Source organism: Trachypithecus francoisi, unplaced genomic scaffold, assembly GCF_009764315.1.
Source record: "Trachypithecus francoisi isolate TF-2019V2 unplaced genomic scaffold, Tfra_2.0 Lachesis_group0, whole genome shotgun sequence".
In the NCBI taxonomy this organism is placed as follows: Eukaryota; Metazoa; Chordata; class Mammalia; order Primates; family Cercopithecidae; genus Trachypithecus; species Trachypithecus francoisi.
Genome location: NW_022681453.1, coordinates 25,710,069 through 25,724,554, shown reverse-complemented (window position 1 = coordinate 25,724,554; position 14,486 = coordinate 25,710,069). Strand labels below are relative to the sequence as shown.

General features: G+C 40.9%; 1 protein-coding gene across 1 annotated transcript; it reads right to left on the bottom strand.

Annotated features, from left to right (window-relative positions):
* Positions 1–8,278: 8,278 nt before the first annotated feature.
* Positions 8,279–14,486, bottom strand: PDE12 (phosphodiesterase 12). The gene is made up of 3 exons (XM_033210212.1): positions 13,052–14,486; positions 11,976–12,054; positions 8,279–11,801 (listed from the first exon to the last, which is right to left on the bottom strand). Exons 1-3 carry the CDS (start codon positions 14,357–14,359, stop codon positions 11,359–11,361), a joined length of 1,830 nt encoding a protein of 609 aa, XP_033066103.1. The 5' UTR covers positions 14,360–14,486; the 3' UTR covers positions 8,279–11,358.

Sequence of the window (14,486 nt, the reverse complement as noted above, 5' to 3'; positions counted from 1 at the left end):
ATAAGACCCTGTTTCCCCTGTTTCTACTTAAAAAACTAAAAACAAACAACAACAACAACAAAAATGGGGGGGAGAGTAAAAGGCTGTAATAAAATGAACTGCCCAAAAAGCATGTATATATGTGTTTTTTAGTTAAGGTTAATTAAACAAAAGAAATTCAGATGCTACTTGTATGGCCAATATAGAGACTTAGTGATGCTACTCTCCTACAAAAAACAGTTTCACAATCACTTTTTAACAGGACAAATTTTAGAACTTCAACAGAAAACTGCATATAATTCATATAAAGGTATACCTCATAAACTACATCTATTACGTTGTTAAAGGCTCAACTTGATAACTGAGTAACTTAGTTTCTGTCTATATTCTGATGTTGCATTCTTAATGGCTTGTAAAGATTCAGCTAAATTTATGGATTGAAAATTCCAAAATCAAATGCATATGTGTAAAAAAAATGTATATTTTTGAATTGTCAAATAAATAATAAACAATGGCTGGGCGCGGTGGCTCACACCTGTAATCCTAGCACTTTGGGAGGCCAAGGTGGCAGATTGCCTGAGCTCAGGAGTTCAAGACCAGCCTGGGCAACATGGTGAGACCTCATCTCTACTAAAACTACAACAACAACAACAAAAGTCTGGTGTGCTGGTGCATGCTGTGATCCTAGCTACTTGAGAGGCTGAGGCAAGAGAATCACTTGAACCTGGGTGGCAGAGGTTGCAGTGAGTCAAGATAGCGCCACTGCACACGGTCTGCAAGGCTCTGTCTCCAAAAACAAAACACTGGATTAACCAAAAGGAAATTAGAAGTAGTTGATGATTAGGGCAAAGTATATGTTTAAACTAGTTTGTGTTACTTGTTAGAAATGCAATTTCCCTAGCCTACTGGATGAATTTTCCCTTCTTCCAAAGAAGAGAGGTGTCATTTTCCTGTAGGTAAAACTGAACTATAGTATAATATGTGTATGTAGTCTTACCGGGGTATCAACTATATAAATACGTATACTATATAAATATATATAAGTAGACTTGACAATGCTACTCTCCTACAAAGAACAGTTTTGGAAATATAAAACAGTGAGTAAGTTCGGTGTTAGGGCTGTAGTTAAATCATTAAATTGCCAAGGTGTTTAACCTAGTTATTCAAAGGTGTTTTCATGGACTGTAAAGGGACTAGAGAATCCATGTAATCTCACTTGTGATGTAAGGCAGCTCTTACTACCATTGGAAATTACCTTTTTTTTGTTTGAGATGGTCTCACTCTGTCATCCAGGCTGGAGTGCAGTGGCAGGATCTTGGCTCACTGCAGCCTTTACTTCCTGGGCTCAAGTGATCCTCCCATCTCAGCCCCACAAGTAGCTGGTACTACAGGCATGAGCCACCATGTCCAGCTAATTTTTATAGTTTTTAAAAAAAGTATTAGGCTGGGTGTGGTGGCTCATACCTGTAATCCTGGCACTTTGGGAGGCTGAGGCGGGTGGATCACCTGAGTTCGGGAGTTCGAGACCAGCCTGACAAGGAGAAACCTCGTCTCTACTAAAAATACAAAACTAGCCATGCATGGTGGCGCATGCCTGTAATCCCAGTTACTTGGGAGGCTGAGGCAGGAGAATCACTTGAACCCGGGAGGCGGAGGTTGCAGTGAGCCGAGATCGCACCATTGCACTCCGGCCTGGGCAACAAGAGTGAAACTCCGTCTCAAAAAAAAATAATAAAATAATAAAGTATTAATTTAGGAACTTGACACGTTTACCCCTAAAAATTACTTTTTTCTTCAGTCTTTGTATTTTTTTTTTAAAGTTCCTTTTTTTTTTTTTTCCCAAACAGAAGTGGTTTAAATGTTTTGGGAAAAAGTAGTGAGAGATAACCCCTAGCCTTTCCCTGTTTTATGCAAACATAAAATCACTGTCACTGTCCTTATTTATTGAAGTATTCTTATGAAATAGTTGATGCTATCAAGATTCAATTCTACTGTTGGTCAAGCAATAAGAGTTCTCTGTGACTGCCCCTATTGTACAGAACAGTTGATTATATCTCTAGATTAAAAAGTATTCTGTCAAATAATTGTCAATGTCAGTCGAGAAACTGAAGAGAAATTGTGATTCCCTTACAGGCTCACTTGGCAGCATCAGAGTTGAGGATAGTACAATTATCTGTTCTCTGGTTCCCCTGTCCAATAAGCATTTTTTCTTCTGTCCATAATATTTCCCATTGTCTTTTGTCTCACTTTAACATAAGCTGCTTTTCTGTGATGTAATATCTTGGTATTTTGTTAAGGGAATTTTCCGCTTACCTTATATACCCTCCATTGAAAATAAAGGCATGGTAGCTCATGCCTGTAATCCCAGCACTTTGGGAGGCTGAGGCGGGAGGATCCCTTGAAGCCAGGAGTTTTAGACCAACCTAGTAAATATAGTGAGATCTCCATCTCTATTTAAAAAAAAAAAAAAAAAAGTGAAGTGTATCTGTGGAGAGTATTGGTATCTCATTCAGACACTTCAGTTTACTTGAGTATACAAAATTATCTGTCATGTAATAGTAATTACTTTCAGGTCACTTACTAGGACCAAACTTTTTTTTTTTTTTTGAGACAGGGTCTTGCTCTGTCACCCAGGCTGGAGTGCAGTGGCATGATCACAGCTCACTGCAGCCTCAACCTCCCAGGCTCAAGTGATCCTCCCACCTCAGCCTCCCACATAGCTGGGACTACAGGCACATGCCATCACGTCTGGTGAATTTTTGTATTTTTTGTAGAGATGGGGTTTTGCCATGTTGCTTAGGCTAATCTTCAACTCTGGAGTTCAAGCTCTACCCACCTAGGCCTCCCAAAGTGCTGGGATTACAGGTATGAGCCACTCTGCCTTGCCCAAATGTAATTAAACGTGAAATACCTGGTTCTTTGTCATGGAGGTTTGAAAGTGACTCCTAACTTGTTATTGAAAATAAGTGCTTTACTTTTTTTTTTTTTGCGATGGAGTCTCGCTCTGTCACCCAGGCTGGAGTGCAATGGTGTGATCTTGGCTCACTGCAACCTCCGCCTCCCGGGTTCAAGTGATTCTCCTGCTTCAGCCTCCTGGGTAGCTGGGATTACAGGTACATACCACCATGTCCAGCTAATTTTTGGTATTTTTAGTAGAGATGGGGTTTCACCATGTTGGCCAGGCTAATCTTGAACTCCTGACCTCAGGTAGGATTACAGGCGTGAGCCACCGCATCCAGCCAAGTGCTTTTCAATGGAGAGAAACTGGAGAGAAAACAAGTGCTTGTACCTTCTGGTAGCTTGTACTTCTGGATGTTTCAATAATGTAAATATTGGTTACCAGCTTTGGTAGAATTAGTATGAAAACTAGATTGAATAACAGTCTGTAAGTTCATTACCTGAGGATCTAATAGGGAAAATATATTTCTACTAATATATACATATGACCTTGCATTCATGGGCCACTATTGGAAGGTTGCTTGGCTGCTGCTGTTTCTTACTATGCTACTTTTAGAGGACTATCCCTTTATCTTAAATGGTTAAATTCTAATAAGATTGTGGGAAATGAATAGCAAAAGTGCTTATCTAGACACAGGCAAAGAAAAATTAAGGTAGCTGTACTATTGGATCCCTGCCAGTATGGCTTCATGTGTTAGAGGGCAGCAGAGTTAGGTTCCTTCCTTACCTTGTCAGTCATTTTTCTATATTGTTCAAATGATACGTTTTCTTTTTTTTTTTTTTTGACACGGAGTCGTGCTCTGTCACCCAGGCTGGAGTGCAGTGGCACGATCTCAGCTCACTGCAACCTCTGCCTCCTGGGTTCAAGCGATTCTCCTGCCTCAGTCTCCGGATTAGCTGGGACTACAGGCGTGTACCACCACAGCCAGCTAATGTTTTTGTATTTTTAGTAGAGACGGGGGTTCACCATGTGGCCAGGCTCATTTCAAACTCCTGACCTCAAGTGATCTGCCCGCCTTGGCCTCCCAAAGTGCTAGGATTATAGGCATGAGCCACTGTGCCTGGCCACATTTTCAATTTTATTGGGCATGTAAGTACTTGGTGTTGGACAGCTTACCCCTCCTTTCTGGGAACTCACCAGATTTTGGTCACAGCGTTTTTTTTTTTTTTTTAGGCTGGGAACTAAAGGGATGTATGAAGCACAGACTAAGAAAGATTTGCCTCCTGGATGGCCCTGAAAAGGCAAGGGATGATGGATTATTATTTATTTTTTAAGGAGGGGTGGCTAAACAACAAATAACATTTTAAAGTAGGCAAAATATTTCAAAAGACATTTCTCCAGAGAGATATATAGATGGCCAACGAGCACAGGAAAAGATGCTTAACATCGTTAACCATCATGGAAATGCAAATCAAAACCACAATAAGATGCCACTTGACACTAGGATGCCTATAATCAAAAAGATAATAAAGTGTTGATGAGGATGGAGGGAAATTGGAACCCTCATATTGCTGATGGGAATGCAAAATAGTGCAACTGCTTTCAGTTTAATACTCTGGCAGTTCCTCAAAAGGTTATCATAGGATCCAACAATTCCACTGCTTCTATGTGCCCAAGAGAAACAAAAACACATAGTCACTCAAAAACTTGTACACAAATGTTTATGGCAGCATTATTCATAGAAGCCAGGAAGTGGAAGCAATTCAAATGTCTGTCAACTAATGAATGGACAAATGTGGTATGCCCATAAGATGGAACATTCATCATAAAAACAAACTCCTGATACATTCTACAACAGTAAGAACCTTTAAAACATCCTAAGTAAGAGGCCAGTCACAAAAGACTACATAAATTATATGATTCAATTTATATGAAATATCCAGAATAGGCAAATCCACAGAAACAGGTTAAGTTGTTTCCAGGAGCTAGGGAGAATAGGGAGTGACTGCCAAGTGAGTATGCAGCTTCTCTTGGGGGCCAGTCCTTGTCAAATGAGTTGATATACAGTGACAAAAAGCTCTTAAGGGGAATGGGATTATGTGACGTGAGCCACTGCGCTGGCCTGATTCCATTATTTATAATAGAATTACTAAAAATTCTACAGCTTGGATAGAAATACCCTTTCTTGGTTTAAGATACCCAAAACATTATACTTAACCCAGCTTTTCTGAGGAAGGCCACTGTTTATTTCTAACTGATTTTATCTTTGGATGTACCATTTTTCCAAACTATTCCACAGGGGATATAAGAATTATATGCAATAAATCCTTTTATTATTTTATTGTATTTTATTTTTTTGAGACAGAGTCCCGCTTTGTTGCCAGGCTGGAGTGCAGTGGCACAATCTTGGCTCACTGCAACCTCTGCAAGTGATTCTCCTGCCTCAGCCTCCCCAAGTAGCTGGGACTACAGGTGCGTACCACCATGCCCAGCTAATTTTTGTATTTTTAGTAGAGATGGGATTTCACCATGTTGGCCAGGATGGTCTCGATCTGACCTCGTGATCTACCCACCTCAGCCTCTCAGAGTGCTGGGATTACAGGCATGAGCCACCACACCCGGCACAATAAATCCTTTTAAAAGTGTGTATATCACATCTTAGAATAACTGAGGGAGTACAATTGGAATGTTTGTAACACAAATAAATGCTTGATGTGATGGATACTGAATTTACTCTATCAAAAGAAATATGTCCCACATAAATATATACATCTACTATGTGCTCATGTTTTTAAAAATTGCTACATATGTTCTTTTCTGGAGAAAAAATTTGTTTTTAATTTTTTTAGAAAAGGGCTAAGTGTGGTGGCTCACACCTATAATCCCAGTACTCTGGGAGGCTGAAGCAGGAGAGTCATTTGAGCCCAAGAGTTTAAGACCAGTCTGGGCAACATAGAGAGACCCCCATCTCTACAAACAATTTAAAAAATTAGCCAGGCATGGTGGCATGCACCTGTAGTCCCAGTTATTCAGGAGGCTGAGGTGGGAGGATCACTTAAGCCCTGGAGTTTGACGCTGCAGTGAGCTATGATCATGCCACTGCGCTCCAGCCTGGGCAACAGGCTTTAATAAGACTCTGTCTTATTAAAAAAAAAAAAAAATGTGTGCTGACTGGGTGGGGTGGCTCATGTCTGTAATATCAGCACTTTGGGAGGCTGAAGTGGGTGGATTGCTTGAACTCAGAAGTTCAAGAACAGCCTGGGCAACATGGTGAAACCATTTTTTTTTTTTTTTGTCTGCAAAATATACAAAAATTAGTCAGGTGTTGTGGTGCACACCTGTAGTCCCAGCTATTTGGGGAGGCCATGGTGGGAGGATTGCGTAAGGCCAGGAGGTGGAGGTTGCAGTGATCTGTGATGGCACCACTGCCCTCCAGCCTGGGTGACAAAGCCAGACCCTGTCTCAAAAAAGAAAAGAAAAAAAAAGTGTTTATATTATCCAGTATAAGAAAGCCAACTAAATAAAGCCTATCCAATTCCCCTACTGAACCATCTTCAATATATAAGGAACACAAATGGTATGAAACTAGCACAAATGCAACCTAGGAATACTTCAATACACTAAAAAAAAAAAGTACGTCAACACTTCATGATAACATCATTAAAGTGAATTACTGGGCAAAATGGACTGTTACATAAATGCTTTGACATACAATCAATACATAAATTGGACAGAAGATGGAGATGAATAATTCAGTTTTCTGTGAAATTTTGCAAGGAAATTTTAAATTATGAGTAAAAATCTAACACTGACAATATGAACATGTATTTTTGACAACCCAGAGTTTGCTAGCATAGCAGATAAGTGAACAGATTTAGTATGTTTAAGATTATTTTGCCATTTATATATAAAACTAAAATTTAGGCCAGGTACCATGGCTCATGCCTGTAATCCCAGCACTTTGAGAGGCTGAGGCAGGCAGATCACCTGAGGTTGGGAGTTAAAGATCAGCCTGGCCAATATTGTGAAACCCCGTTTCTACTAAAAATACAAAAATTACAAGCAGTACTCTATGGTTATTTTGAAGTTAGTGCTAAGAAAAAAAAAAATCAAGTTAATACAGCTCTAGTATTTTCAACATTTAAAAAAGTACTTTTGCATAAAGTGAGAACACAGAACTTATATATTACCCATGTCAGTTAGAGCTGTTAAAAATTGTCCTCCCTACCCCCTGCAAAATGAAATCTAGAGTGGTTTTTTTGGAGACAGGGTTTTGCTCTGTCACCCAGGCTGAAGTGCAGTGCCACCTTGATCACAGCTCATTGCAGGCTTGACCTCATGGGCTCAAGTGATCCTCTGGCCTCAGCCTCCTGAGCAGCTGGGACTACAGGCATGCACCACCATGCCTGGCTAACTTTATTTTTTGCAGATATAGGGTCTCACAATGTTGCCAAGGCTTGTCTTGAACTCCTCAACTCAAGTGATCCTCCTGCCTCAGCCTCCCAAAATGTTGAGATTACAGTCATGAGCCACTATGCCTGTCCCTCTACACAGTGTTGCCTTCCCATACTATATTAAAGCAAATTATTAAAATTCTCAAAACACTGAAATAGTTTTTATTTGTGTTTAGAAAATTCATTTTCAGGGCAAGGGGAGGGATAGTATTAGGAGAAATACCTAATGTAAATGATGAGTTAATGGGTGCAGCAAACCAGCATGGCACATGTATACCTATGTAATAAACTTGCACATTGGGCACATGTACCCTAGAACTTAAAGTATAATAAAAAAAAAAAGAAAGAAAGAAAGAAAGAAAGAAAATTAGTTTTCAGGTATGGAAGGTTGGGCTTGCAATTTTAACTACTTGGGAGGCTGAGGCAGGAGGATCACTTGAGCCCAGGAGTTTGAGGCTGTAGTAAGTTATGACTGCATCCCTGCACTCCAGCCTGGGTAACAGTAAGACTCTATATCTCTTTAAAAAATTATGCTGAGAGGCTGGGCGCGGTGGCTCAAGCCTGTAATCCCAGCACTTTGGGAGGCCGAGACGGGCGGATCACGAGGTCAGGAGATCGAGACCATCCTGGCTAACACGGTGAAACCCCGTCTCTACTAAAAAGTACAAAAAACTAGCTGGGTGAGGTGGCGGGCGCCTGTAGTCCCAGCTACACGGGAGGCTGAGGCAGGAGAATGGCGTAAACCTGGGAGGCGGAGCTTGCAGTGAGCTGAGAGCCGGCCACTGCACTCCAGCCTGGGCAACAGAGCAAGACTCCGTCTCAAAAAAAAAAAAAAATTATGCTGAGAATATTTTCTGAGTTGTCACATGGGTCTTGTGATAAACTAATAATGCAAACTTTTATTTTTCATTATATATAAATATTGGATTTATCCCAACCAAACTAGTTTGCAGGGAACCTCTGCCTTTATTTCACGGCTGGAGAATGACATACAAAAGATGCCAATTTCTACGGTAAGAACTTTCCACAGTAGTGTTCTTTGGACCTTCTCTCCCTTGTATTAGGCTCCTCAGAAATGTATCTCCAGACTGAAACCAGCACATTCTGATGAGATCATAGCTTAGTACTCAGAAAAGTCACCACTCAGTGAAATTCTTGAAATTTTGAAACAACTGATTTTAGCATTCAGAATTTCAAAAAGAACATACAGCCAGAAACGATTGTTTGCTAATGAATTATGATTATTGGCAGACACATGTGCTGTAGCGGCAACTGTTTAAGAGTTCACTTTAACAGAATAATATGTTCTGAAATACTCTTATAATCAATATAAAATTTTAGAATGTTAATTCCTATAGCAAGAACTTGTGACATTATAAAATGTGGTTTACCATAGAAAGTCACTAAATTTCCCATGTTTTCTTAAAATTAAATGTACTAAAAAATCCAAATGTAATAGAAAAATGCAATCACACAGGTGCTTTAAACAGATATTTCTGAATAACACTGCCTTCTAACTGATGAGTACAAAGAAATGTGTATGCTATTTATACATTTTCTTAGTGTTCCCTACCTTTGGACTCCAATCATTTTAACATATCTGTATACTGGAGATTTGATCAGAGTGTATGGCACTTCACAATAACATTCCATGTCCTAATAATCTGAAATGCCTGTATACGATCTGAGTATATTGTTTAGTCAGAAAACATCAAAATTAAAGATATAGGACATGGAATGTCTGTTAAGTGCTGAGTTTTTCTGACTACAGTTTAATCTAGCCAGTGCTAATGTGGAACCTGTATGCTTTTTTCATGGGCATGTTTGGATTTTTTCTTGCAAAATGTTTCTCAACTTTTTGATGTCACACTTTGTTTTCTCCCAAGTCACTCTAAGGGTTCTATCAACATCTTTGTTTGAAAGCAGACCAAAAACATATTTTTAAAATGAAAAAAAAAATTCACAAGAGAATCAAGTTTTGGTTTTAATCTATTATTTACATATTTGTAAACTGCTGTTAAAATGCTATCAAAAATGTTATTTAGGAAGGCACAATTTGGTAGCATCAATTTTTTATTTATAGTTTTTTCTAAACAAGATCCCAAGAAACTTCCACTTTAATTTTTCCCTTGGAGTACTTAAAGTACTTCAAGGTTCAATGTCAAGTGCAGGTAAAACCCCCTCATTTTCAAACTTACTAAGAGTTAACAATACATTTGATAGTGAGCAGAATATGAAAGTACAGATATTATCAAAAGAGGAAAATTTTATGATACTGGGTTCAGAGATTAAAGAATTTGAAACAAGGGCTTTCATGACTGGGGAAAATCAAAGCTTTTCTTGAAGGGAGTGGTCTTTTAATACTCGAGCTATTAATTAAATGCAGAAGTGAGATAACATAGTTATCCTGAACATCAAAAAAGCAACAGCTAATAGAGCTAATGCATTATAAATAATGTGTTTGATAATTGGATTAAAGCCTGGTTACCATTCTAGGCTAGACACTAATCAGTATAACCATTTGTAGTTTCTAATTTTAAAAAGTTTGGCTTCATATTTAAATTTCCTTTTACTATATATATATATTACATATATACACACTGTTGTCTGTAACGCAAACTATAATGCTTGTCTATAAAAAGAATAGTTTTTTTATTTCAGAGATGCTTAAAAGTCCCACTACTCACCCTTTTTCTTGTTTATAAAAACCAACAATTTTGAAATTACTTCTAGTGTAGAAATGTTCAATGATTCATCCAAAATTTCAAGCCCATATCAGTAGGTAGTTTCTCATAAATGAATATATTGTGCTGTATTTTCTAATATCATATGGTCAAATATGATATGGTCAAAAATGTTCATTTATGAACATTATTCATGGGCAAGAGTAACTAAAGACAATAGGATCAAGTTGAATATGTTGCTACTCACTTTGAATACTAAATTGTGCTTGCATCCTAAAAATTAAAGTGAGCTGCAGTAAGAATTAGAATATAAACTGTGTTCATTTGTTCCATACACTAAAAATTAAAATCCTAAAAATAAGAATGAAAATACCTTACTTGTTCATTGAGAAATGAAAGATGAGAAGCAATAACAATTGGTGACGATTTATTTTTATCTTTTGTTAAAGCTCTGAAATTGTAGTAAATCACTAACTAAATTGAGGTAGAGGTAGACCCTAATGTTACTCCTTCCATGTGTCAAGTCTCTCACCTTAGGTCTTTAAGATCACCTATAACTTAAGTCTCTCACCCTTAACTTATATACATTTTCCCTCTTAGTACATAAGCATGATTCATTTTGGAATGTGTTGTCATGAAAGAAAAATTAAGATCATTCAAATGGTACTTTAAAAATTCTGAAATACTAGCTAAAAAAAATTTCTTATAAAAATATACACAAGGGCTAGGCTCGGTGGCTCACGCCTGTAATCCCAACACTTTGGGAGGCCGGGACGGGTGGATCACCTGAGGTCAGGTGTTCGAGACCAGCCTGGCCAACATGGCAAAACCCCATCTCTACTAAAAATACAAAAATTAGCCAGACGTGTTGGCGCATGCCTGTAATCCCAGCTACTTGGGTGGCTGAGGCAGGAGAATCGCTTGAATCCAGGGGGCGGGATTGCAGTGAGCTGAGATCATGCCATTGCACTTCAGTCTGGACAACAAGAGCGAAACTCTGTATCAAAAACAAAACAAAACAAAACAAAAACAAACAAAAAACCACGATAATTCAATCTTCTTTTTCTGAGAGTCTTAAATTGGAGAAAAATAATATAATTTTCTATCTTGCTAGTAATAAATATATTTGTTTCTCCTCCAAGTGTAGAGGAAAACAAGGAAAGAGAAGATGTATGATGCAAACATTATCAACAGTTTCATAATGAAGACATCGGGAACATAACTAGGGGGTTAAACATTTTACCATTCCTCTTTGAAGGTTACATATAAGCTTTGATTCATATTAAATTTTCTGCTAAAATAACTACTTCCTTTTCAGACTTCAATTCCATTAAACACACATCTATTTCCATTTTAAATCACATACAAGTGCTATGTGATCAGAGGGATGGGAAACACTAGGTAAGGCCTGGTGGGTGGTAACTTCTTCATGACTAGGTAATGGAATCACCTGTTCAACCTCTAAAGCGTTTAAGTCAATGAAAATGTAATCTAGACATCCATGAAAGCCACCAACATAATTTGTGTAAGCAGGTTCACCACAAGCACTTTTCAGCTTGAAGAAATGCGTAAGAGACATGTTGCATCTTTCCTCCTCCCCATTGGAAGCCCAGTCTTCATGATCCTCTGGAATGCTGCCATTGATGACAAAATGATACATTCCTGTTGATGGTGTACTATTAAAGTCCCCACAAAATATAACTGGTATGCCGGGATACAGATCACATGAAACATGTCTAATGTGAGCCAAGGCTACTGCCATTTGAATGAGGCGAATATACCCACCTATGAATATAAAAAACATTAATGTAAGTATTTTTTACAGTTGTCTTTAAGTTAAAAAAGAAAAACTACACAAATTACAGTTTCTGGGTGACATTCAAGATATATATTTGTGTAAAACAGCTTTAAACAACCTTATGCGCGTTTAAGTCACTTGTGATACCAAATAAAACCTACCTTTAGGATGCCAGTAAAGATGGGTATTAGCAACACATATCCTTTTAGAAGAGTCCTTTGTAGACTGAAGAACTGAAACCTAAAATAAACGGAAAGTGCTAAGAGTTCAGTTGGCATTTGCAAATCTCCTGAATGTTTTTGTTTGGTTGGTTTTCTGGTTTTTTCTGAGATGGAGTCTCACTCTGTCAACCAGGCTGGAGTGCAGTGGTGTGATCTCGGCTCACTGCAACCTTTGCCTTCCGGGTTCAAGCTATTCCCCTGCCTCAGCCTCCCGAGTAGCTGGGACTACAGGCGCCCGCCACCTCGCCCGGCTAGTTTTTTGTATTTTTTAGTAGAGACGGGGTTTCACCGTGTTAGCCAGGATGGTCTCGATCTCCTGACCTCGTGATCCGCCCGTCTCGGCCTCTCAAAGTGCTGGGATTACAGGCTTGAGCCACCGCGCCGGGCTCTAGCCACTTTCGTAATGGTAATCACTGACAATACCATCCACCTCATGGACTGTTGTGTGGAGTCAATTAAATGATCTTATATGGTGCATGAAACACCTTAGGTGCTCAAAAAATGGTAGATGCTCTTCTTACTATGAACAAAATCAATTACTTAAAAACTTTAACACACAAATGACATCTATAAAATGGGAACAGGTGAATTACTGTGAAGATTCAATGAGCCTATGATTTAAAAACTAGTTTATATTTGTGGAGCACTTCAAAACACATCACGCTCTTAAATTTTAAGTACTTTGTGTCAGAATAGTGCTTGGCAAGTAGTAAAAAACATTAGGTACTATTGTTCTTGCATTTAGCATGTGTCCCTCTCGCTAGATTGTAAGCACTGTAAAAGTCCTTGCTTGTCTTGTTCAAGGCAACCTGCAGTGTGGCAAGCACACGAGAGGTGTTCAAAAAATATCTGCTGAATGAATGAAGAGTAAACTTTGTGCTAAAGATACCAGGGCAAACACACCTTTCAACAGTATCTGGATACTTTCATCGCAGTTTTAACCCCCACCTCATTCCTCGCCTTCCTGGCCCCTAAAAGCGGGACAGTATGTGAAGAGATGGGCGGAGCTACTTTACCTGAAGAACAGAAGATCTCTGGAGCACCTTCTCCTGCGCTGATGGGTACAAAACTAGTTTCTCCAGCAGTTCTTTGTGAAGTGGGTCGGATTCGAGGGCTTCGTAGAATGAAATGTCATGCTGGCTAAGAAGGCTGAACTTAGACTTTCGGTAGAAAGTGGCCAGGCCTTCGTGCTGCTTGATTCGAAACACCCCCTCAAGCCCGAAGGCCTCTAGGGCGGGTACCAAGCTGTCAGAAAACACTGCGCGGTCAACCTCCTGCAAACAGATGACATCGGCGTTGTAGCCGGTAAGTTCCTTCTGGATAAGGTTCTGGCGGTAGTCGAGCTCCAGGGCGTAGGGGGCACAGTATGGGTACAGGACTGTTCGCGAGAACTCAGTCTGCGCATACGTGTCTGCCAGGATGTTGTAAGAGACAGTGCGGATGAGAGCGTCCTCCGTCACCTTCTTCGTGTAGAGATGCCGGTGGTCAAAAGTGCAGGTGCCAGGACCAGCCTCTACCACACACACACTTTCCAACTCCCGGCTGGGCCCAAAGCGCTGCCCATCGCCTGGGGTGCAATGAAGCTTGAGCCTTAGTCCAATGTCAGCATTGGACGGGGTGTAGACACGCTCCTCCACCTCAGTCTCAGTCCAAGAAGAAGAAGGTGAGGAGGAAGACAATGACGAGGGGATACCGACCTCGGGATCCGCCGCTCCGGGCTTGGCTTCCTTATACCAGCGGAAAAGGGAGCTGGCGGGATCCCCAAATTCAAGGCTGAGTTTGGGGCACACAGGGAACCCGGCCATGATGTAGCGCGGCAACTGCAGTTCGGTGAAGGCGGGCGGGTTGCGCTCCACCTTGTACTTAACATCGCCGATCTGCAGCACCGCGCCGTCTTGCCAGGCATCCACGTTGAGCACGTCCTCAGCCACTGCCTCTTCCCGGTAGTACAGCTTCACCACCGGCTCGCAGGCCACAGCCGGCTCGGGCCCCGGCCCTGAACAGGCCGCACCGCCGCTCGCATTCGGCCGGCTCTTCCTGCTCTTCTTGGCGGCGGCCGCCTTAGCGTGACCCTTTAGGGCATTGGTAGCGATGCGGCTGAGGACTCGACCCAGCGGCTCGCTCTGGTCGCGCTGCATGTTCTTGTGGCTGCCATCAGCCAAAGCGAATGACAGGCTCAGCTTGGGTTCCGAGGGTACACAGCGCACTACAGCGCGCTCCATCGCTCCCGCCGCTGTCTGGCTCTGCGCTTCAGCCGGGCTCAGCTTCTCCAGCGCCGTCCGGATCACCCGAAGCGCGGCGCGGGCGCCTGGGAGCCTCCACATGAACCTGGTGGCCTAGCGGTCAACGAGACCCGCGGCCGATCAGCGGCCTACTGTCAGGTGGAGCTGAGGAGCCGAGGCCGCCGGCTTTGACTCATTCAGACCTCGCGACTTCCGGCTAGCGAAGAGA